This window comes from Ictalurus furcatus, chromosome 8 (assembly GCF_023375685.1).
Source record: "Ictalurus furcatus strain D&B chromosome 8, Billie_1.0, whole genome shotgun sequence".
NCBI lineage: Eukaryota > Metazoa > Chordata > Actinopteri > Siluriformes > Ictaluridae > Ictalurus > Ictalurus furcatus.
Genome location: NC_071262.1, coordinates 9809982 through 9832429, shown reverse-complemented (window position 1 = coordinate 9832429; position 22448 = coordinate 9809982). Strand labels below are relative to the sequence as shown.

Genomic DNA, 22448 nt, shown 5'->3' with positions numbered 1-22448 from the left:
GTGTAAATGGTCAATCCTGCAGCGATGAGGTATTTTATTAGGTCACCCCAGAAGTTAGGATCACCCTGGTTCCTTAAACAAAAAGCCAATAGAATTTTTCCATTGGCTTTTGGATTGTTGCAGAAAATAATCTGTGACCAACAAAAGTTTATGATTCTCACATGTTTTGTTCATTAAGATAAGATTTTTGAAGTCTATACACTCACCAGAAGTAAAAAGCTAATGTTAAGCTATAAACGAACTACAACCCGGTCGCATGACTTCAATGTCACCACCGCTACGCTTCCGGCGACTCTTTCAATCTTTATTTACAAAAAACAATACAATTACAATTACAATTACTACAAGTTGAGTTGCAAGAGTGCAAGTATAAACACAACGAGGCTGTAATAGAAGAGTTTTCCTGTTCGGCGTGATGACGTTTAATGTCCCTGACAACCTCTGTAGTCCCATTTAGCCACTTGTTGGCAACCGTCTTTTTCAAGACACGTAAAAGCTTTAAAAAAACAATCTTGAGTGGGGTAAACGGGAACATATATTGAGCTTGTGTTAACCACAGATCTTATTTCAGGCATTTAGCCAAAAAACCCATTCAAAACCCCCTCCCAATCGGGATGATTGATGTCCAGTGCACAGGAAAATTAAGTCTTGATCACAAGAAAACTGAAAAAAAGCAATAATGCATGGCCACTTAAGGCTTCCGTAGTATTTAAACCCAAGTCCAAAACTCTGAAAGAAAAGTGAGTCCATGTAAGTAATCTTGTGCAATTCAAGGTATACTACACAAAGCCAGACAATTCTTAACTCTTCACCAAACAACCCTTAATCCACTTTGGGCACCCGAGCCCATGACTGCACAACTGAAGGCAGTTTTCTTAAAACCTGCTGTTTCTGGCTTGTTCTTGGTAGTTGTCCAGTTTTTAATATGCATCGTCTGGAAGAAACCTCAAACTTCAGCACACAATGGACTCTAGTTCTTTCTGGATAAACAGAAAGGCAGAATTAAGCCCTTAAAACCACTTTGGTGCAACACAAGTAGCTAAACAGTGCTATAGCTAACAGTAGTTAAGTCTTTTCAAAATTGTGCAATGAGATTACTGCAGTTTGTCACATTAAAATACTCAACTGAATACTGTATTTGGTGGTAAACCAAAATTATAAGTGAGAAAGACCTTCACTTCTTAAAATGGTTAGCAAAGGCCAATTCAACAAACCTACCCTTATAACAGAACCATATTGGTTTTAATAGGAAAATATTAATTTTATTAAGATTCACTGCAAGAAATACCCTGAGACCATGATTATTAATTGCATGTTTTACTTGTATTGAACAAAGTTGGAAGGAACAAAATGAGGAACAAAATCTGAGAAACAACTTGACAAACAACTCAAACAGGGAAGAAAGGAACAGAAGAACATGGAAAAGCAAACAAACGTGAACAGAAAAAAGTAAACATGTGAACAGAACATGGAAAAAATGACTGACAATATATTTAAGGCAGATCCTCCTCTCCCTCCTCCTCAAACTCTCCTTCATCGTCACCAGTTGCATCCTGGTATGCTTGATACTCTGATACTAGGTCGGCCATGTTGCTCTCAGCCTCTGTGAACTCCATTTCATCCATACCCTCAGCTGTGTACCAGTGCAGGAATCTCCTGCCTCTGAACATGGCCATGAACTGTGTAGAGAGGCGAATGAACAGCTCCTGGATAGCGGTGCTGTTCGCAATGAAGGTGGCGGCCATCTTCACGCCATGGGGTAGGATGTCACACACAGCTGTCATCATGTTGTTGGGGATCCAGTCAACGAAGTTTCTGCTATATCTGTTCTGCACATCGAACATCCCCATTTCCACATCACTTGTGGACACGCTGCCATGGAAAATGGCAGCCGCCGTGAGGTACCGGCCGTGGCGTGGGTCGCAAGCAACCATCATGTTCTTGGCATCGAACATCTGCCGGATTAATTCAGGCACAGTGAGAGCACGGAATGGCTGGCTGTCCGTGCTAGTCAGTGGAGCAAGACCAGGAATGAAGAAGTGCATACGGGCAAATGGCACCATGTTGACAGCCAGTTTGCGCAGGTCAGCATTGAGCTGCCCAGGGAACCTCAGACATGTTGTGACTCCACTCATGGTGTGAGAGACCAAGTTGTTCAGGTCACCGTAGTTTGGTGTTCTGAGCTTGAGGGTGTGGGAACAGATGTTAAACAGGGCTTTGTTGTCTACGCAGAACGTCTCGTCCGTGTTCTGTACCAGCTGGTGGACCGACACTGTGGCATTATAAGGCTCCACCGCTACATCTGAGACTTTGGGTGAGGGAACAACGCTGAAGGTATTCATAATGCGGTCAGGGTACTCCTCACGGATTTTGCTGATGAGCAGGGTGCCCATGCCTGAGCCAGTACCACCACCCAGTGAGTGGGTGAGCTGGAAGCCCTGGAGGCAGTCGCAGCTCTCTGCCTCCCTCCGCACCACATCCAGGACAGAGTCCACCAGCTCAGCACCTTCTGTGTAGTGGCCCTTGGCCCAGTAATTGCTAGCACTACTCAGGCCTGTGGAGAAGTGTTGATTATTACATGCAGAGTTACAGCTAGCAGGAAATAGCAGGGAAATCAAAATGAGGCACAAGACAGATATGACTGTATTTGATTTACTGCTTTGCATCTGTATCCAGTTATAGAGTGCTGTGTAATAATTACCGAAAACAAGGTTGTCAGGCCTGAAAATTTGCCCAAAAGGTCCAGACCTCACGGAGTCCATGGTACCCGACTCCAAATCCACTAATACAGTACGGTGGACATATCTGCCACCTGAAAGGATCAAAAAATGAATAAAAATGACAGAATATGTATTATATGTATTAAAAGGTTATTTTTCAAAACTTTTTTTTTTTTTAAAAAAGGTGCATAACCTTGAAATAGCTCACCTGTAGCTTCGTTGTAATATACATTAATTCTGTGTAGTTGAAGATCACTGTTGCCATTGTAATTGCCTGTAGGATCAATCCCATGCTCGTCACTGAAGACAGTCCAGAACTGAGAACACACAAAAATGTGTGGTTTTGTAAACAATGACAAATAACTAGTTTTACTTCAAAAGCTTAAACACAAAAGAAAGCAGACTGACAGGAAAACAGAACAAGCTTCACTCAAGTCACAACTTGAGACATCAATCTGACACGCTGCTCCACCAGAGAGCGAGAGAGACAGACAAGTATATAAAGCCAGGCTGGCTGGTCAAAGCCTTTACGCTGACTGAGAAATTAAAAACAATAATATATAGGCAATAAAGTTTAACCCTTTGTTATTTGGACAGTGAACGAGTGGAGTTTTTGGCCGCTGAGAGAGCTTTCCAACCTGCGTGAAGTTGGCCCCCCCACCAACGCAAAACGTCAGCAAAATAGTCTCAATCGTTTGTGCTTTGTTTGTGCTGGTTTGTGCCGATGAACGCTTTGTTTGTGCTGCTTCTGATTTGGAGATATTAAAAGAATATTTATAGGTCATTCTGGGGTCACCCCCCCATGCTCCAAGTTCATTCAAAATAGTCTCAATCGTTTGTGCTTTGTTTGTGCCGATAAAAGTTTTGTTTGTGCTGCTTCCATTTATAAAATATTAGGCATTAAGTTCTATGAGATTACGTCACCAGCCCCGCACATGCTCCAAATTACATTTACATTACATTACATTTATTCACTTAGCAGACGCTTTTATCCAAAGTGACTTACAAATGAGAAAGATACAAGCAAAGCGATATATCAAGCAGAGAACAATACAAGAAGTGCTACCATACAAGATCTATTAATTGAATTCCAGAAGAAGCAAAGTGCAGAGTAGAGGTGTAAGTGCAATTTTTTTATTTATTTATTTTTATTATTATTATTATGAGTTGGTTAGGTGTTCATGGAAGAGGTGGGTCTTTAGCTGTTTTTTGAAGATGGTGAGAGATTCTGCGGTCCGGATTGAGATTGGAAGTGCATTCCACCACTGAGGAACAGTTAGTGTGAAGGTTCTGGAAAGGGACCTTGCGCCACGCTGAGTTGGAACTGCTAAACATCGGTCGCTAATCGATCGCAGATTGCGAGAGGGAACGTAGGCCTTCAGGAGAGAGTTGAGGTAGGAGGGTGCTGTTCCTGACAAGGTCTTGTATGTGAGCATCAAGGCCTCGAACTTGATGCAGGCAGCTACAGGAAGCCAGTGGAGGGAAATGAAGAGGGGTGTGACATGGGTTCTCTTGGACTGGTTGAAGACGAGGCGCTCTGCAGCATTCTGAATCATCTCAAGGGGTTTGATGGAGCTGGCTGGGAGGCCTGAAAGCAGTGAGTTGCAGTAGTCCAGTTTAGAGATAACAAGAGCCTGGACTAGTATCTGTGTAGCCTGTTTGGTGATGTAGGGTCGGATTTTCTTGATGTTGTAAAGGATGAACCTACAGGTCCTTGCAGTTGCTGAGATATGGTCTGTAAAGGTCAAGCCGTCATCAAGAATCACCCCAAGGTTACTGGCCGTCCTGGTTGGCATGAGTGTGAGTGAGCCGAGCTGTACAGTGAGGTTGTGGTTGATTGAGGGACAGGCCGGGATCACGAGAAGCTCAGATTTTGCCAGGTTAAGCTTAAGATGGTTTTCCTTCATCCAGACCGAGATGTCCGAAAGGCAAGCAGAGATGCGTGCAGAGACTGATGGATCGTCAGGCTGGAAGGACAAATGGAGCTGGGTGTCATCAGCATAGCAATGATATGACAAGCCATGAGACTGAATCACCTGCCCTAGAGATGTAGTGTAGATAGAAAAGAGGAGTGGACCCAGAACTGACCCCTGTGGAACGCCAGTTGTGAGTTGCTGAGTTTCAGAAATACCTCCCCTCCATGATACCTTGAAGGATCTGTCAGAGAGATAGGATTCCACCCAGCGCAGAACCGTTCCAGTGATGCCCAGGCTGGAGAGAGTTGACAGAAGGATCTGATGGTTCACAGTGTCGAAAGCAGCAGAGAGGTCAAGTAGGATGAGGACAGATGATCTAGAGGTTGCTCTTGCTAGTTGTAAGGCTGCAGTGACGGAAAGCAGAGCAGTCTCCGTGGAGTGGTTGCTCTTGAAGCCAGACTGCTTGGTGTCTAGGAGGTTGTTCTGTGTGAGAAAATTTGAGAGTTGATTAAAAACGGCTCTTTCAAGAGTTTTCGAAAGAAAAGGGAGTAGGGAAACGGGTCTGTAGTTGTCAACTATAGCAGGGTTAGCAAATTAACCCGAAATAGTCTCAATCGTTTGTGCCGACTGTCTTTTTTTTTTTTTTTTAAACAATACAGTTGAAGTAACACGGTAAAATCCAAACGACAAATCACATTAAATAGTCGCATTCCTGTAATTGTTACCTATCCACTGTGCGTTTTCAACTTTTAAGGGACACCGCGGATCACAGGATGTGTGAAATGTAACGAACTCCAAGAAAGTGTTTTTACTTGTTACTGTATATGTTTTTATGAGAATAACAGACGTAATATTAACATTGTCATAAATAAATACACGCACCATAATCTGTTTGCTGTAGCTCTGTTTATACATACATAGGCCGTGTGTGTGTGTGTGGAAACTTAATGACTTAAATGAATCAATAAATTAAGATTTAAGCCAAAATGATTTTACTTGTGAAATTGAATTACTGTGAACTATCAAACATCCTTTGACGCAAATAATGGACCTTAAAAACACTTAGAACAAAAATACCATTTGTGAAAGTATTTAAATTTAAACAATGCAATCAGTCTGTCACATTTTATGTGAATGTGGCCATGACATTCCTTACAATTGCCTCTGATTTCTAGGAATTTCTCTGTTACTGATGGATAGACAGTGGCTCTTTTAAAGACAAATGTGCAAGGGCTTTTGGCTTCTTCCCAAATGTGTCCAGATGCCAGGCTTCAAAATTGTGTATTCCCTTTTTTGTGTGTTTTGGAGAACTTGTTTTTATATTGAACTATTTCGGGCATGAATTCAATCCGTTTCTGAAATGGAACTTGAAGATCAAAAGTCCAGCAATTTTTTGGTGTTGGGGAAAGTGACCCTGGCTCAAAATCAGTGTCATCACTACTGCCACTTGTTTCATGATCACTTCCATAAATAAACCCTAAAGCAGTCCAGATGTTGTGTCTGTTCAACTTAACAAAAGTATATAGAGCCTTTGCAGTGATCTTGTTTTCTAGCTGCTCACTAAGCTCTGTCCAGATGCTAATATCTTAAAGATGTCTAATATTTTAAAAACGAAAGCAGCACAAACGAAGCACAAACGATTGAGACTATTTCGGGCTAATCTGGAGCATGTGGGGGGTGGGTTAGGGTGACCCCAGAATCACCTATAAATATTCTTTTAACATCTCCAGAACCGAAGCAGCACAAACGAATTTTTTTTATGGCACAAACGAAGCACAAACGATTGAGACTATTTTGAATGAACTTGGAGCATGTGTGGGGCTGGTGACGTCACCGCACCATAATTCAATGTCTAATGTTTTAAAAACGAAAGCAGAACAAACGAAACTTTTATCAGCACAAACCACCACAAACGATTGAGACTGTTTTGCTGACGTTTTGCGTTGGTGGGGGGGCCAACTTCACGCAGGTAGCTTTCCATGATCCTAACCAGATGCAACCAGCCATGTTAGCTGCAGGGCGCGCGCGCGCGACCTACACCCTTCAGCAGCGGAATTTATTAGCCGTTAGCTCATTTACAGAAACTCGCTCGTAGCGGAAAAGGTCGAAAATATTAATGGCTCACAGACATTTGGGCTTCACATCAACATTTACCAAATGTGGTTTGCTAAGCCCAATAGTTAACAGTGTTAACAGTATGGCTGCTGCATTTATTTATTTAAATATATATATAAGTTAACTGAGCCTGTGATACAAAAATATGAACTTATTATACAAACTAATAAAAAACAACTTTTAAAACGAACGGGACTATTAAACAATCACCAGGAGCTCAAAAAGCCTGAGGCCTTCACACACTGAGAGAGGCCAAGAAAACCTGTGAATGTGATAATCTTTCACTTATTACATGTGAATGTGTGTCGAAAAGACAATCTTTCACTTATTACATGTGAATGTGTGTTGAAAAGACAATCTTTCAGGTCTTACCATTTCACCAATTTGGTTTCCGCATTGTCCTATTTGCAAACTGACAATCTCCCTCATTATTCACTCTGTAGAACATATAACTAAACTGAAAACTACACTACGACAATGAAACCGTAATTTGCGAAGCACTACTATTTATTCAATCTGCTGAAATAGCCAAAGCATTCCCATTGGTGGAGGCTTGTTGCTAGGCCACCTAGAAGTCTATGACTATTGGCTTATGCAGCGTACACTCAATTGTGATTGGCAGATATTGTTGCAACAATTTTTTTTTTTTAATGCGTCTTTATTTTACTGGTCAGTTTGAGTTTATAACGGTTCTCCTCAGGTAAAAGAAAAAAAATAGTAATAATAATAATAATAATAAACATTCAGAGGGTCCCTGACACATAGCCAGGGGGTCCCTGTATTTTTTTACATTTATTTACAGCGCTGCACATCACCATCCATTATTATCAAAGTTATTACATTTATTATTGAGTTCTTCTGTCATGTTTGACTGGTCACTTGTATTAGGTTTATTCCAAAGTCAAAAAAATATGTAGCCTGTAAATAATGTCAGCTTTGACCTAATGTGTTCTGCAGCAAAAAAACTGAAGAATAGAAGACTCCGGCTCCAAGAAATATAATTTTTTAAAAATACATTTAAACAATTATCAATGTTCAAGATTAAAAAATACTTAAAATATCTCCATGTCTCCACACTATTCAAAACATAATGTTTAACATGTTTAACATGGACACTTCTGAGACAAAATAAAACAAGATTTTTCATGTATAAATGATCTTTAATGTGAATGGAGTAGGACGTGAAGTTGGAGGCTCCTGCTGATTTCGATTAAAATTGTAATTAATTTGCGCTTTTCGGTCATACAATAGATTTTGACTTATTCTACCCCGTTTCTTTGTTTACACTTTTAATTTTGTGGCACCTTAAAATGTCTGGAAAGAACATGAAAACCCATGGTAGCATTCAGACACAACTGAGGCCAAGTGTGCGTGCCGCGAGCGAGTCCCCTTCTGTCGTGAATAAAATCAACCCTTTAGCCTAGGTCAAAAACTTCAGAGACAGAGAGTTTAGTAGATGTCAAAAAGTAAATAAACTTTATTGAAAATCAATAAAGTGTGACAGTCTGCAGAGTGTCCGAATTATGCATACGCAAACATGTCTTTATATACCTATCTCCAAAGCATAGTCTTTGTAGGTGGGGTTTTGCTTTTCCTCGTTGAAATAGACCAACCTTCTTTTGCCACAATTAAATATTCATGTTTATGAGTTATCTTAAATTCGTGGAACATGCGCAGTTAGTTGTTTTTCTTGAAAAGGTTTCATGAGGACAAGGTTTCTTTTCTTGACCATGGCTCCCTTCTTAGGCCTCAGTGAGCATCTGTCTGTCTCTATCGGTTGTCCCCGCTGATATCTACCTCCTCTCCTAACTCCCTAATTTGTATCTGCCTCAAAGTTATTTACTCACGCATGCGAATATCTACTGCCAATTTTTATTGCTGTGGAGACAGGTGCCAGCTAATACAGAACAACAATTGTTGTACACTGAAACACAGTTCATTCAGCTCAAATCCACTCAGAATATCACTTGATCAAACATTGTTCTATGGATTTAGATTATGCTTCTAACTGTTGATTATACATATAGATTATGTTTTTTTAACCAATATTGATTATACGATTATGCTCAAATAATAATTCTAAATGTTGGTTACATATTGAATTCACTCCATTAACATATCCAAATGTCAGTTACACATATTGTTTGCACTTCATATATATTTTCCATATATTCTCCCCGTCTGGGGGCTTACTAAGCCCCACCTAGCTAGAGAGAGTAATCTCACAATCCAGTCCCTTCATTTACACTAACTAGTGATCAATGTATGACCACGTCAGCCATCTACCAATGACCAAATCCTGAAACCACTCTCTCTGGAGATCAGAACCAAACATCTCCTCTCCCATTGGCTAGAAAGGAGTAAAAGATTCTGTCTCCCTTTCCCTAACCACAAAAATCAAAACAGTGTTTGTAAGCATGAGCATGCGTTTGGTTCTGCACTTGCCCGTGGTTGTCATCGTTATGTAGAATACACAGTTGCTTAAGCACATATAGCTGATACAAGTATAGACTAATAAACATGAATACAAAACAGTTTTCTCAGTTTGATTAATCATAACAGTGATCACCCTGTCTCTTAATCACACTTGATTATATTGTAATAGAAAATGTAAAAATTAAAAAATAGAAAAATGGAAAAAGCAAAAACTAAAAACTCCATCACATCCTTTCTCAGAGGATGTATCAACAATGTTTGTCTTCGACCCAGATACTTTGCGTATCGCAGGGGGCCCACCCTTGGGGAGAGGTCAAGCTAGTACTTACACCCAGGGCATGGTTCATCATACTACTTCTTCATCCTCACTTGAGGAACTGGAATCTGTTCCATCCTGTTGCAGCCGATCAGAGATCCAATCTGGCTCACTGATTGTCTCATTCAGTTCTAGTTCAGTACTGTTTTGGAGACTAGTCAAGGGCTGAAAAGTCAATTATGGAAAAGTTGTCCTGGAAGGGACGTCTGCTTGGGCCTCTTTCTCCTTCAGCAGGTGTATCAGGCTCGTCAGAACCACTCTCAACAGCAGGAGCCCTTCTTTCCTCCTGCTCTGTTGGTACGACCCCTGACAGACCTTCTTCTTTGCCATCGCCTGAGACTGCCATTCTCCCGTATCTTCATTTAGACCCTCTCTCACTTCTTGTCTTGTTCTTTCTTCTGCAATGTCAACCACTGGATCGTCACCTTCGATCAGCTGATCCTGCTTTCTCCTAGGTCTTAATCTAGGTGCTCACTTTGTACGGCCTTTCCCTTCTGGGCTGGAACACCCCTAGGTACACCTGTTCTCCAGGAGTCACAGGACAAGGAAATTCTGTCTCCTCTCAGTCCCCAGCTCTGGTCCTGTGAATAGATAGCTTCATACATAGCAGTTAGTTATCGCATATATGCTCTTAGTTCCATCTGTAATTACTTCAGTGGCAGTTCTTCATAAGGACCTCTCAGATATGACACAGACATGGGTCAACCCGTAAGCATTTCATGCGGTGTTAGATGCATATTTCTGTTAGTCTGCATGCGATAGGTCATTAGTGCAAGAGGTAGAGCATCTACCGAAAAGAGTTCAGAGTCAGCACAGATTGCGTTAAGCTTAGCCTTAAAGGTACCACTAACCTTTTCCACTATTCCCTGTGACTGAGGGTGATAAACACATCAAAATTTTTATTTATTCACAGTTACTGTAACACTGTTTTTTAAACGAACGCTGAGCCATTGTCAGAGCTAATCTGAGATGGTATGCCATCTCTAGGAATTACCTCTCTGGTTAAAAATTTAATCACTGTTCCAGCAGTTTAGTCTGCTGATGGCATTGCCTCCCTCCATCTGCTAAACCTGTCTATCACCAAGTGTTTAAACGGCCCTTCTGGCATTGATATGAGCCCTATCGATACTGATTTTCCCTTTCTGACATTGTTTTGAGCATAAATTTCATAGTAGTGATAGCTTTTAATTGGGCAGAGCAGGGTGCTCACAAAATCTTCCAGGTGGAACGTCTAAAAAGTTCAAACTTCGGCTCGAGGAAATATGAATTTCGGCTAGGCAATTGTGAGTGTTCTCAGTGACTGGCTCCACAGAATTCATTAGGCAATACAATACTACAGTTGGTGTATTAGACACACTAATAGGTTTAATATTTAAATTTTGGGTGGCACAAAGAATAACTTCATATCCTGTTCTTTGATGAGCTGTCATGTGTTGCATGTGGATCTAATTCAAAATAGAAGTGACCTGGTGTGATGAATGTAAGATCAATGCGTGAGAGAGCTATTTTCCCAGTGATCTGCACTAAGAGAGCAGCTCGAGCCATGGCACACAAACGTGCTGGCAATCCTTGTGCCACCAAATCCAAGGTTTTCGATAAATAAACTAAAGACCTGCAAGCGCCCCCATACTCCTGAGCCGGGACCCCCGCAGCGGCACCCCCTCTCTCAGTCACATATAAGAGAAAGTCTTTGTTGTAGTTTGCCAGCCATAGTACAGGTGCAGAGCATAAATCCATTCAGTGTCAGTTTTTCCTTAGAACACCCAGCTCTCAGGATTTTGTCATGAAGAGAGCAATCAGTGATCCACTGAAGACCATACTTGATAACGTCCAGGAAGCTTAACATTTGTTGTGCTTTATGGGGCGGAGGATGACCCCAATCATGTCCTGTCGGCCTTGGGAGCGTGCGAGGGAGTCTCTGACCACAGAGGAGTAGACCGCAGGGAGTCTGCAGCCCCTGAGGGAGATGCACCCAGGTGTATTACTGATCTTGGAATGTTAAGGGGAGTAACGGCCTTGAGAGCTCTCACATGCAGGCACACTGGAAAAAGAGCTGAACACAGGACAACAACAGAGAAATAATAATTATCATGTGGAATGGAAGAGGTTACAGTAGGGACATCGGGCACTAATGGAGTTACTGGGATTACTAGTTCGTTGATTTTGCAAATTTTGTGTAAAATGCCATCCTCTTCCAGCCTTAAACATTGGTTACTGGGTGTGTTGTATTGCAGAACTTATCACAGTTGTTATCACAGCTTGCTGTAATAATGCTAGAATAATTGGGCATGTCCCTTCATCCTTTTCTGAGGACAGAAGGTATTGTTTTACAGGACACAGGATGACTATACTTCACTTTAGCTTAATACAGTGTACATGTTACTCGTCGTGCTTCAACCTTATGTAGCCCATAATGTGCCAGGTATGTTAGCGAGTTCAGGATGAGGGATGCCGCCATCACTGTCCGATTTGGAAACTGGAGACAGACAATTGGGAACACACAACTGCAAAACCCATCATTAAATGTTTAATTTATGCATCAGATCAAGGCCTAGTAAATTAAAAGGTGAATAATTATCATTTGATTTACTGTACGCTGATTTTAATAATGCAGAAAGCCATTCAAAATGAGGAGTTCAGTTTTTAACACATTAAGAGTTCTAATGTTTATAGAGCACTCAAATTTCTCGATATAAACAAATCACAAGGCCCTGATTGTGTGGAATCTGTGTTTTTGAAATTATCAGCTGATATTATTTCATCTCCTTTAACTTATCTTTTTAATCTTTCATTAGACACTGGTGTTATACCAGAAATTTGTGAATCGGCTTTTGTTGTTCCTTTATTAAAAGAGGGAAATCCCACTATTAGATAATTACAGTCCAATTCCAAAGCTGTGTGTCCTATCAAAATCCACAAAGCTGTGTGTCCTTTTAGAAATCCTTATCAGTGAACCGCTGACATGTTATCAGATTGCAAAAAAATATTTTCTATATATAAAATATATAAAAAAAAATTTTGTTTATATAAAAAAAAACATATCACCACAACAGCCATTTTGAAAGTCTTAAACAATATTGTGTAATCTCTAGATAAAGGTAATTACTGCACTTCCCTTTTTATCGATTTATCAAAGGCTTTCGACACAGTGGATCATGAAATATTGCTGCAGAGAATAAATAATGTTGGTCTATCAAATCATTTAAAAATTATTGAAGTAATCTCTAATTCTCTAATCAAAGGAATAATTCCGCTCATAAAGGGGTCTTCTACTCTCATGTTTAGTTAATCTGTCAAAGAGTTCTAGTCTGATGTCTTTAAAAAATACAACCCCAAGTGGCAAAGATTCATTCTTATTCAATTCAATTTTATTTGTATAGCGCTTTTTACAATAGACATTGTCTCAAAGCAGCTTTACAGAAATATCAACATGGTATACAGATATTAAAGGTGCGAATTTATCCCAACTGAGCAAGCCACTGAGTGGCAACGGTGGCAAGGAAAAACTCCCTAAGATGTTTTAAGAGGAAGAAACCTTGAGAGGAACCCGACTCAGAAGGGAACCCATCCTCATCTGGGTAACAACAGATAGTGTGAAAAAGTTCATTATGGATTTATGTGAAGTCTGTATGACCTTAGGAGCAGCCGTAGTCCCAGCAGTCTGGAATTAGAGAAGATTTGAGCTCCATCCAGAGGCAGAAAGGATCTGGATCTCTAGTATCTCCATAAATTCATGTGGGGCTCGGCGAAAGGAGAGAGGGAGAAAAAAGATTATTATGACTGCGAAGTAGTAGAACAGAATCTAGTCAGGGTAGGCTTGAGTAAACAAATATGTTTTAAGCCTAGACTTAGACACCGAGACTGTGTCTGAGTCCCGAACACTAATAGGAAGACTGTTCCATAACTGTGGGGCTCTATAAGAGAAAGCTCTTCCCCCTGCTGTAGCCTTCACTATTCGAGGTACCGTCAAATAGCCTGCATCTTTTGATCTAAGTAGGCGTGGCGGATTATATAAAACCAAAAGGTCGCTTAGATATTGTGGCGCGAGACCATTTAGTGCTTTATAGGTTAATAAAAGTATTTTATAGTTAATGCGAGATTTTACTGGGAGCCAATGCAGTATTGATAATATCGGTGTGATATGGTCGTACCTTCTAGTTCTAGTTAGGACTCTAGCAGCTGCATTCTGGACTAACTGGAGCTTATTTATATTCCTACTGGAACATCCAGACAGTAAGGCATTACAGTAATCTAATCTAGAGGTGACGAATGCATGAACTAGTATTTCCGCATCATGTAGTGACAATATGTTTCTTATTTTAGAAATATTTCTGAGATGAAAGAAGGCTATCCTAGTAATATTATCTACATGAGCATCAAATGATAGGCTGGAGTCAATAATCACTCCAAGGTCTTTAACTGCTGCACATGATGAAACAGAAAGACCATCCAGAGTAGCCATGTGATCAGAAAGATTACTTCTAGCTACACGTGGGCCTAATAAAAGTATTTCTGTTTTATCAGAATTAAGTAGAAGGAAGTTAGTTAACATCCAATGTCTAATGTCCTTTACACAATCCTCAGCTTTACTAAGCTTCTGTCTGTCCTCTGGCTTCGCTGAAACATACAACTGTGTATCATCAGCATAACAGTGGAAGCTAATTCCATATTTACGAATAATTTGACCTAGGGGTAGCATATATAAAGTAAAGAGCAGTGGGCCTAAAACAGAACCCTGTGGAACTCCAAAAGTAACCTCAGTGCGCATGGAGAATTCACCATTTACATCTACGAACTGATAACGATCGGTCAGATAAGACCTGAGCCAGGAGAGGACTGTTCCCTTAATACCAACAACATTTTCTAATCTATCAAGGAGAATAGTGTGATCTATAGTATCAAAAGCTGCACTAAGGTCGAGTAACACAAGCAGAGAGACACAACCCTGATCGTAGGTCAGTAGAAGGTCATTTACTACTTTAACTAATGCTGTCTCTGTGCTATGATGAGGTCTAAACCCTGACTGATACATTTCATGAATGTTATTCCTATCTAAGTACGAGCATAACTGCTTTGCTACAACCTTTTCTAAAATCTTAGAGATGAAGGGGAGATTTGATATTGGTCTATAGCTGGACAATTGAGACGGGTCAAGATCAGGTTTTTTAATCAAGGGTTTAATAACTGCTAATTTAAGTGATTTAGGTACATAGCCAGTGCTTAGGGAAGAACTGATTATATTTAGAAGTGGTTCAATTACTCCTGGACAAATCTGTTTAAACAAACATGTAGGTACGGGATCTAGTATGCAAGTTGATGAATTGGCTGAAGAGATTAATGTAGCTAGTTCGGTCTCTCTAAGCGAAGCAAAATACTCTAAACATTGATCTGATATTGCTACATTGTCATGTAATGGGTTTGTTACAGTACTGTCCGGTTTTAATTTAATGGCCTGTATTTCACGTCTAATATTTTCAACCTTATCGATGAAAAATTTCATGAAATCTTCACTGCTATGTAATGATTGAGTGTTTCTCTCTGTAGTGGTTTTATTCCTAGTTAATTTTGCTACTGTGTTGAAAAGGAATCTAGAATTGTTTTTGTTGTCTCCTATTAAGGTGGAGAAATAGATTTTTCTAGCATCGCCAAGAGATTTCCTATATTTCAGTAGGCTCTCCTTCCATGCTGTTTGAAATATCACCAGTTTGGTTTGACGCCATTTACGTTCTAATTGTCGAGTTGTCTGTTTTAAGGTTCGCGTTTGATCGTTATACCAGGGTGCTAATTTTTTTTTCTCTAATTATTTTCCTTTTGAGTGGAGCCACTCTATCTAGCGTGTAGCGGAGTGTTGACTCCAAGCTTTCAGTCGCCTGATCGAGTTCTATGTGATCTGACGGTGATCCAAATCTAATTGATGTTTCTGCGAGGTTATTTATGAAGCTCGGTGCAGTAGCTGATGTGTAGGTACGTTTTACGCGGTAGCGAGGCGAGGTGGAAATATTATGATCAATTCGTATTATGAACGAGATAAGATAACGGTCTGAGACAACTTCAGACTGCGGAAGAATGATAATATTTTCTATACTTAGTCCGTATGTTAGTATGAGGTCAAGAGTGTGACCACCATTATGAGTAGGCCCGATTACGTTCTGATTAATCCCTACTGAATCTAAGATGGACACAACCGCTAATCTTAGAGGGTCTTCCAGGTTATCAAAATGAATATTAAAGTCTCTGACGATTAATGCTTTATCTACAGACACAACCAGGTTTGAGACAAAGTCTGCAAATTCACTAAGAAAGTCATATAGGACAAAATCTGACATGTTATAGATCAGAGTGTGGTCTTATATTTAATAGAATATAATTGTTGTGAAGAAGGCTTTAGGTCAGGTGGGAAGACACTCCTACTGCTGAAGGAAGACCCGCTCTTTCACAGCGTGGAGACATTGTGTTGGACTGAGACGTTTTAACCCCTTAAACCGTGCTCTGGACTTTAATTTCTAGAAGAAAATGAGACATTTTATACAACAGAATATGATCTTTCCAGAGTACAAAGAACAAAACCCCCACATTGCTTTGACTACTACACGGTTAAACAAATCAAGTGTAAAATATAAATTAATGTATATACTACATGATACAAACGTTGTACTATTTGACCAGTTTTAACGTTTTATTGCATTTTGTTCCTGCTGGGATCAGGATAATCCCATCCATCCATCCATCCATCCATCTTCTACCGCTTACTCCTTTTCAGGGTCACGGGGAACCTGGAGCCTATCCCAGGAGACATCGGGCACAAGGCAGGGTACACCCTGGACATGGTACCAGTCCATCGCAGGGCACAATCATATACACACTCACACACCCATTCATACACTACGGACACTTTAGACATGCCAATCAGTCTACCATGCATGTCTTTGGACTGGGAGAGGAAACAGGAGTACCCGGAGGAAACCCCCGCAGCAGGGGGAGAACATGCAAACTCCGCACACACATGGCCCCGGTGGGACAGGATAATCCCAATCCTACTAAAAAGTTTTTAACAAACTCATACTGAAGGTTTGATCCAGATCAAACGCAAGATCTGATTACATGATCTAATCTGATTTCAGACTCCTTTTTTTCTTTCCTTCTTTTGAACAAACTGGTTTGAAGATTAGATCCAATCCGATAGCCAAAATCCCGACCTGATTACTTATGAACTTATGGGCCTTAGTTACAACAGAGACTCCGGAGAGGAGGGTCTGTTCTCCATGTGCTGGATCAAAGACAGTATCCAATGCTAATCAGAGAGTCATAGAGCTGAGAATCCATGACAGAATCAAACACCAGGGCAAATCCAAAGAGTAATCAAGAGTCTCAGAACTAATAATAAAGATCAGCCAGACCTCACAACTACAAGGTGTATGCAGTATAGCTAACGTGTGATCAAAAAGTCATTGGAGGACATCAATTACCCATTTTTTCTAAATTCATTAATGTTTCATGATGTTTTCATGTAGCTTTGGCCATGGCACCACAAACACCCCGTCACTCAGCAGTGGTTTATTCCTTACGTATACCTCAGATCTGGGTTTAGTAGAGAAATACAGAAAACAGTGGGCGGAGTCAAGAGCTGTATTAAGTACATTTATTACATCAGCCAAATATTCCTCATCACTTAGACATTTCATAAGCAAAAAGCAGACAGTACGAGTACAGAACCCCCAAACTGTATGTGTGTGTGTGTGTGTGTGTGTGAACATGATGCCAGATCTCCACCTCCATCCTCTTACCCTGAAAATAAGGTGCCTCCATGTTTAATTCAGACCAGATTGATTAAATCAGACAAATCTGAAGGTTCCACATCAGTTTACTGTGTTACCTGCTTTCACACACTATACATGCTGTTCCATTACCATATTAGCATGAACATACTCTGCTAAGCAAGCATCAGAGGAATATTTATCATCCTAGGCCCAATAAACAATTCGGTTTTTCTCCAGGATGACTCATGCTCTGCTAGCATGTCAAAAAAAAAAATGTATACCAGATGCTCTGCTAGCATGTTAGCAGAGAGCGTGCAAGCTACTTAGCTAAGCGATTCCCGAGATGAGGAAATGAACGATGCTCGGCTAGCAAGTATAGGTGAGATAAAGGACCCTACATGAACAGGAAGTAGTAATGGACAAAATTTCCATCAATCATGTGCGCACATTTTGTCTTGCAGTTCTCCTCGAACACTTTCAGCTGAGCACAAAATAAAACATCACGATTCCTGCCTGTCCTTGAGGGAGCCACACATTCTCACACTCTCTCTCACATACACACTCACCTGTGACCACTGACTTGGCAGAGCGGTTGTGTCCCACAAACTCACACTTGTGTCCTTTTTTAATCACTCATCTCTCCAGAGTTCCAGTCACCAATGTACCCCAGCCTGTGCGCACACACACATTGTGTTACACACACACACTCCATATACACGGCATCTCACACACACACACACACACACACACACACACACACACACACACAGTGCAACACCATCCTTAACCGTTCACATCATTTCATCTACTGTAAAGCAACGGAAACAACAGACTCTGCATATATTATGAAGTAATAACGTCTCAGCCAATCAGAGACGGTCTGGGATGGAACGTCCATGATCGAGTTTCACAAGAGTCTAGGTCATGAATCAAATCAACGGATCGACTTCATAAATCTCTTTTATTTGATTATAACCAGTTGAATTAAGTGACATATCGCTCTGATTCATTTAAAATAATTAATCAAAACGATTCTCTGAATCTGTAAACTGATTCGCTGCTTTATGAATCAGTCTAAAGAATCATGTTACCGAGTCAGTTGTGTTCGGAGTGTTGCGCAATCGATTTTGAAAACTGATGGTACCCATACACACACCTGGTATGGAGTAGACTCCCTCAATGGGCAGCAGGAAGGGTCGATCCAGATCTCTCCTGGGTAGAGGGATGTACTCATCCACCACCTCCAAGACTGAGCTCCCAGCTCAGGCTGCCGGTTACTTACACACACACACACACACACACACACACACACACACACACACACACACACACACACACACACACACACACACACACACACACACACACACACACACACACACACACACACACACACACACACACACACACACACACACACACTGAGCTCTGAGTGTTACAGGATCACACACTCTCTCCACGTCCCCAGTCTCTCTTCGTCAGTACCTCCAGGGCGCAGAGGGCGGAGCCACAGATAACGGGTGTGTTGTCTCCGTCGTAGCCGAACTTGCTGAGCAGCTCTCGGATCTCAAGCTCGACCAGCTGCAGGAGTTCGGAGTCGTCCACGGTGTCTGCTTTGTTCGCGTACACCACCACATGCTGCACACTGATCTGCCGAGCCAGCAGCAGGTGCTCACTCGTCCACCACCAGGATACAGCTGAGCCGTGCCCGTGATCATGTTATACACACACACACAGTCTGGGTTATACTACATGTTTTGTGCAGAAACGCAGACAGAAAGCAGTTCAGTTCTGTAAATATAACATGTTCCTTGATCAACATTTATTTTTGTAAATACTTTTCTAACTCTCATTAAAGACAATACTAAAATAAATTACCAATGGTCTCAGGGGCATTTTTATTTATTTATTTATTTACTTTTTTACACTACAGTCCTCTTCCATATGAATTTTAAAGCTCTGTAGCTGACCACAGAGACTTTTACAGATGAACAATAATCGGAGAGCAACTGTGTGTGTTGTCTCGCAATCACACTGAATAAAGAAATTCAATTGTATCTGGTATGTGTCACAGCTCAGTCAGATCAGAACTCAATTTCCCAAGATGCAACACTCACTTCTCATGCACACATGTGCTCACCATCCCCGGAGTTCTGATCAGACACACCTAGCACCAATCACACACAAACACTCTCACTGCTAGTACTTAGGGATGTCATTCACCTAGAGTCAATGCGAAGTATACGTTCAGTCAACTCGTTTCTCTGCGTTACCAAGTCGTTCTAGTTAGTTAGTCTTCTCATTATCCTCGACCCTTGTTTCCGGTTTCGACTACACTCTCTGCCTGACCCCGTTTGTGTTGTTCGTCCGATTGCTTGACCATTGCCTGTCTTATGACTACGTTTCTTGAACTTCCCGAAACCACGCTCTACACCTGCTGCCCGCTTCTGCTTCCGTGCCGATTCGAGGTTCGTGACAGAATACTTCGCCTTCCAATGGAAGCAGCGGGAGATCCCCGTTGGCCGCAAGCCATCGAGGGACATTGCCGGATGATTAGTGACCATGATCACCGTCTCGCAAGCCTGACTGAGCAGGTAGCTCGGCTAAACCAAACTGCGCAGTTTTCTACAGCACCGACCACACGCTTACCTCCCAGTCCAGCGCCGGAGAAGTATGACGGAGATCCAACATGCTGCCGAGGTTTTTTACTCCAGTGCTCCCTGTTTTTTTCAACATACCCAGACATGACGGAATGACGGAGAATCGGAAAATAATCCACTTCATGGAACTCTTAACCGGGAGAGCTCTCCTCTGGGCCACAGCGGAATGGGAACAGGAAGGGAACGTCATCAGTACATATGATTAGCTGACATCACGTTTCCGCACTGTATTCGATCATTCTCCAGACAACCGGGAGACTGGGGAGGAATTATTATCCTTGACGCAGGGATCACGTTGTGTGGTGGATTACGCTCTTGAATTTCGTATGGTGGCCGTTAGGAGTGGACGGAATCAACCCGCTCTAAAGACTATGTTTCGCCGGGGATTAAATGCTGACATCATAACGGAGCTGGCATGTCACGATGATCAGCTGACTCTCGACTCACTCATTAACTTAGCAATATGCCTGGATCGTCTACTATGGAGCTGTCGCTCCGTACGCAGCGAGGCGGATGTACCAGTGTCTGAGAGCCCTGGTGAACCCATGCAGCTGGGACAGACTCGGGTGAACATGCAGGAGAGAGAAAGATGGCGCCGTGAACATTGTTGTTTCTACTGCGGCAAGAAGAGCCACTTCGTGCAACAATGCCCTCTCAAACAGTGCTCTACCCGAGGGGAAACCAAAACTCCCAAACAACCTCAGTCGGGGCAAGTTTAGAACCCATTTCCCAGTACTCAGTTCAGTCGGCATTTGTATTACCAGTTATATTAGAATACTCAGGTGTTTACTGTATTTTAGAGGCACTGATCGACTCTGGAGCGGCGGGGAATTTCATCAACCAAGAGACCATACACCAATACAACATCCCTGTTCGTCCTCTCAACACCCCCCGCCGTGTCCAAGCCATTGATGGAGCCCCCATTGGAGATGGTTTAGTCACCCACTGTACCGAACCTATTAACCTCTGCACCAGCGCTCTTCATCAGGAAAAAATCACGTTCCATGTCATTGTGACGGCCCGGCATCCAGTGGTTCTCTGTCTTCCTTGGCTCGAACATCACAACCCACAAATTTCATGGAATCAAAGGGAGATCACTCACTGGTCAGCTCACTGCATCAATCACTGTCTCCAAGTCCCTGTGATCACCTTAGCGTCCACATCCATTGAGAGCCCTGACAAGGCGGACAACGTTCGATCCCCAGTGTTTACCACGACCTCATTGAAGTATTCAGTAAAAAGAAGGCTAGTGGACTATCTCCTCATCGAGATTACGACTGCGCAATCGATTTGCTTCCAGGCACTACACCACCGCGAGGGAGAGTCTATTCGTTAACAGTAACTGAACAAAAAGCCATGGAGGAGTACATTCAGGAAGCATTGCACCAAGGTTATATGCGACCATCTACTTCTCCAGCATCAGCGGGGCTTTTCTTCGTAGAGAAGGGAGGAGGTTTACAACCATGCATCGATTACCGAGGATTAAACCGGTGTTGCGTCAAGTACCGTTACCCACTACCTCTAGTACCAGCCGCTCTGGAACAACTACGCACTGCCACCATCTTCATGAAACTGGACTTACGCAGTGCATACAACTTGGTCCGGATTCGAGAAGGAGATAAATGGAAGACTGGGTTCAGCACAACTTCAGGTCACTATGAGTATCAGGTCATGCCGTATGGGCTTTCTAACGCTCCCTTGGTCTTCCAATGTCTAATTAACGACGCGTTACGTAACATGCTGGGACGCCATGTGATCACCTACATAGATGACATTCTGATATATTCTAACTCCCGGGAGGAACATGTTCACCACGTCCGCCAAGTTCTACAATGACTGCTCCATCATGAGTTATATGTTAAAGCTGAGAAATGCGAATTTCATAGAACCACCATTGCGTTTCTGGGATACATCATCAGCCCCGAAGGGATCTCCATGGACCAAGAAAAGGTCCAGGCAGTAGTAAACTGGCCCACACCTACGATGATCAAGGAACTACAGAGGTTTCTGGGGTTTGCAAACTTCTAGAAGGTTTATTAGGAATTTCAGTGCCATCGCCAACCCCCTAACGTCCCTGCTACAGGGGAAACCCAAACATCTGTCATGGAATCCAACCGCCGAAACTGCCTTCGACAAGCTCAAGAAAGCCTTCACTACTGCATCCATCATCAAACATCTGGACCCATCTAGACCATTTATAGTGGAGGTGGACACGTCAGAGACCAGGGTAGGAGCCATTTTATCCCAGCGGTTCGGAGAGAGGCCAAAGCTCCATCCAGTGGCATTCTTCACGTGAAAGCTTTCCCCCTCTGAGAGAAACTACGATGTGGGAAATCGTGAACTCTTGGCAGTTAAGTTAGCGCTGGAGGAGTGGAGACACTGGTTAGAGGGGGCTATACATCCCTTTGTCATCTTCACAGACCATAAGAACCTGGAGTATCTTCGACTGCAAAGAGACTCACACCCCGCCATGCCCGATGGGCCCTGTTCTTCACCAGGTTTCACTTCACGTTATCATACAGACCAGG

The 22448-nt window shown here is 42.0% G+C and overlaps 2 protein-coding genes across 2 annotated transcripts; both read right to left on the bottom strand.

Moving 5' to 3' along the window:
* Positions 1-1493: 1493 nt before the first annotated feature.
* Positions 1494-7180, bottom strand: LOC128611230 (tubulin beta-4B chain-like). Its single transcript, XM_053630592.1, has 4 exons — positions 7124-7180; positions 2929-3037; positions 2702-2812; positions 1494-2554 (listed from the first exon to the last, which is right to left on the bottom strand). Exons 1-4 carry the CDS (start codon positions 7178-7180, stop codon positions 1494-1496), a joined length of 1338 nt encoding a protein of 445 aa, XP_053486567.1.
* Positions 7181-12867: 5687 nt separating this feature from the next.
* Positions 12868-20006, bottom strand: LOC128611271 (elongation factor Tu-A-like). The gene is made up of 5 exons (XM_053630650.1): positions 19910-20006; positions 18746-18957; positions 18417-18527; positions 17827-17931; positions 12868-13244 (listed from the first exon to the last, which is right to left on the bottom strand). The coding sequence occupies exons 1-4, from the start codon at positions 20004-20006 to the stop codon at positions 17914-17916; spliced, it is 438 nt and encodes a 145-aa protein (XP_053486625.1). The 3' UTR covers positions 12868-13244; positions 17827-17913.
* Positions 20007-22448: the final 2442 nt, after the last annotated feature.

Bases quoted from the DNA above. Each gene is read 5' to 3' on its own strand.
- LOC128611230 (XM_053630592.1), bottom strand. From the start codon at position 7,180: ATGAGGGAGATTGTCAGTTTGCAAATAGGACAATGCGGAAACCAAATT. The intron at 2,813-2,928 runs GTGAGCTATTTC...TGATCCTTTCAG, and splicing joins ATATTACAACGAAGCTACAG to GTGGCAGATATGTCCACCGT. The intron at 2,555-2,701 runs GTAATTATTACA...ACTTCTCCACAG, and splicing joins GCCTGACAACCTTGTTTTCG to GCCTGAGTAGTGCTAGCAAT.
- LOC128611271 (XM_053630650.1), bottom strand. From the start codon at position 20,006: ATGTCTGGGTATGTTGAAAAAAACAGGGAGCACTGGAGTAAAAAACCT. The intron at 18,958-19,909 runs GTAAGCGTGTGG...GGCACGGCTCAG, and splicing joins CTCCGGCGCTGGACTGGGAG to CTGTATCCTGGTGGTGGACG. The intron at 18,528-18,745 runs GTACTGACGAAG...AGTAACCGGCAG, and splicing joins CCGCCCTCTGCGCCCTGGAG to CCTGAGCTGGGAGCTCAGTC.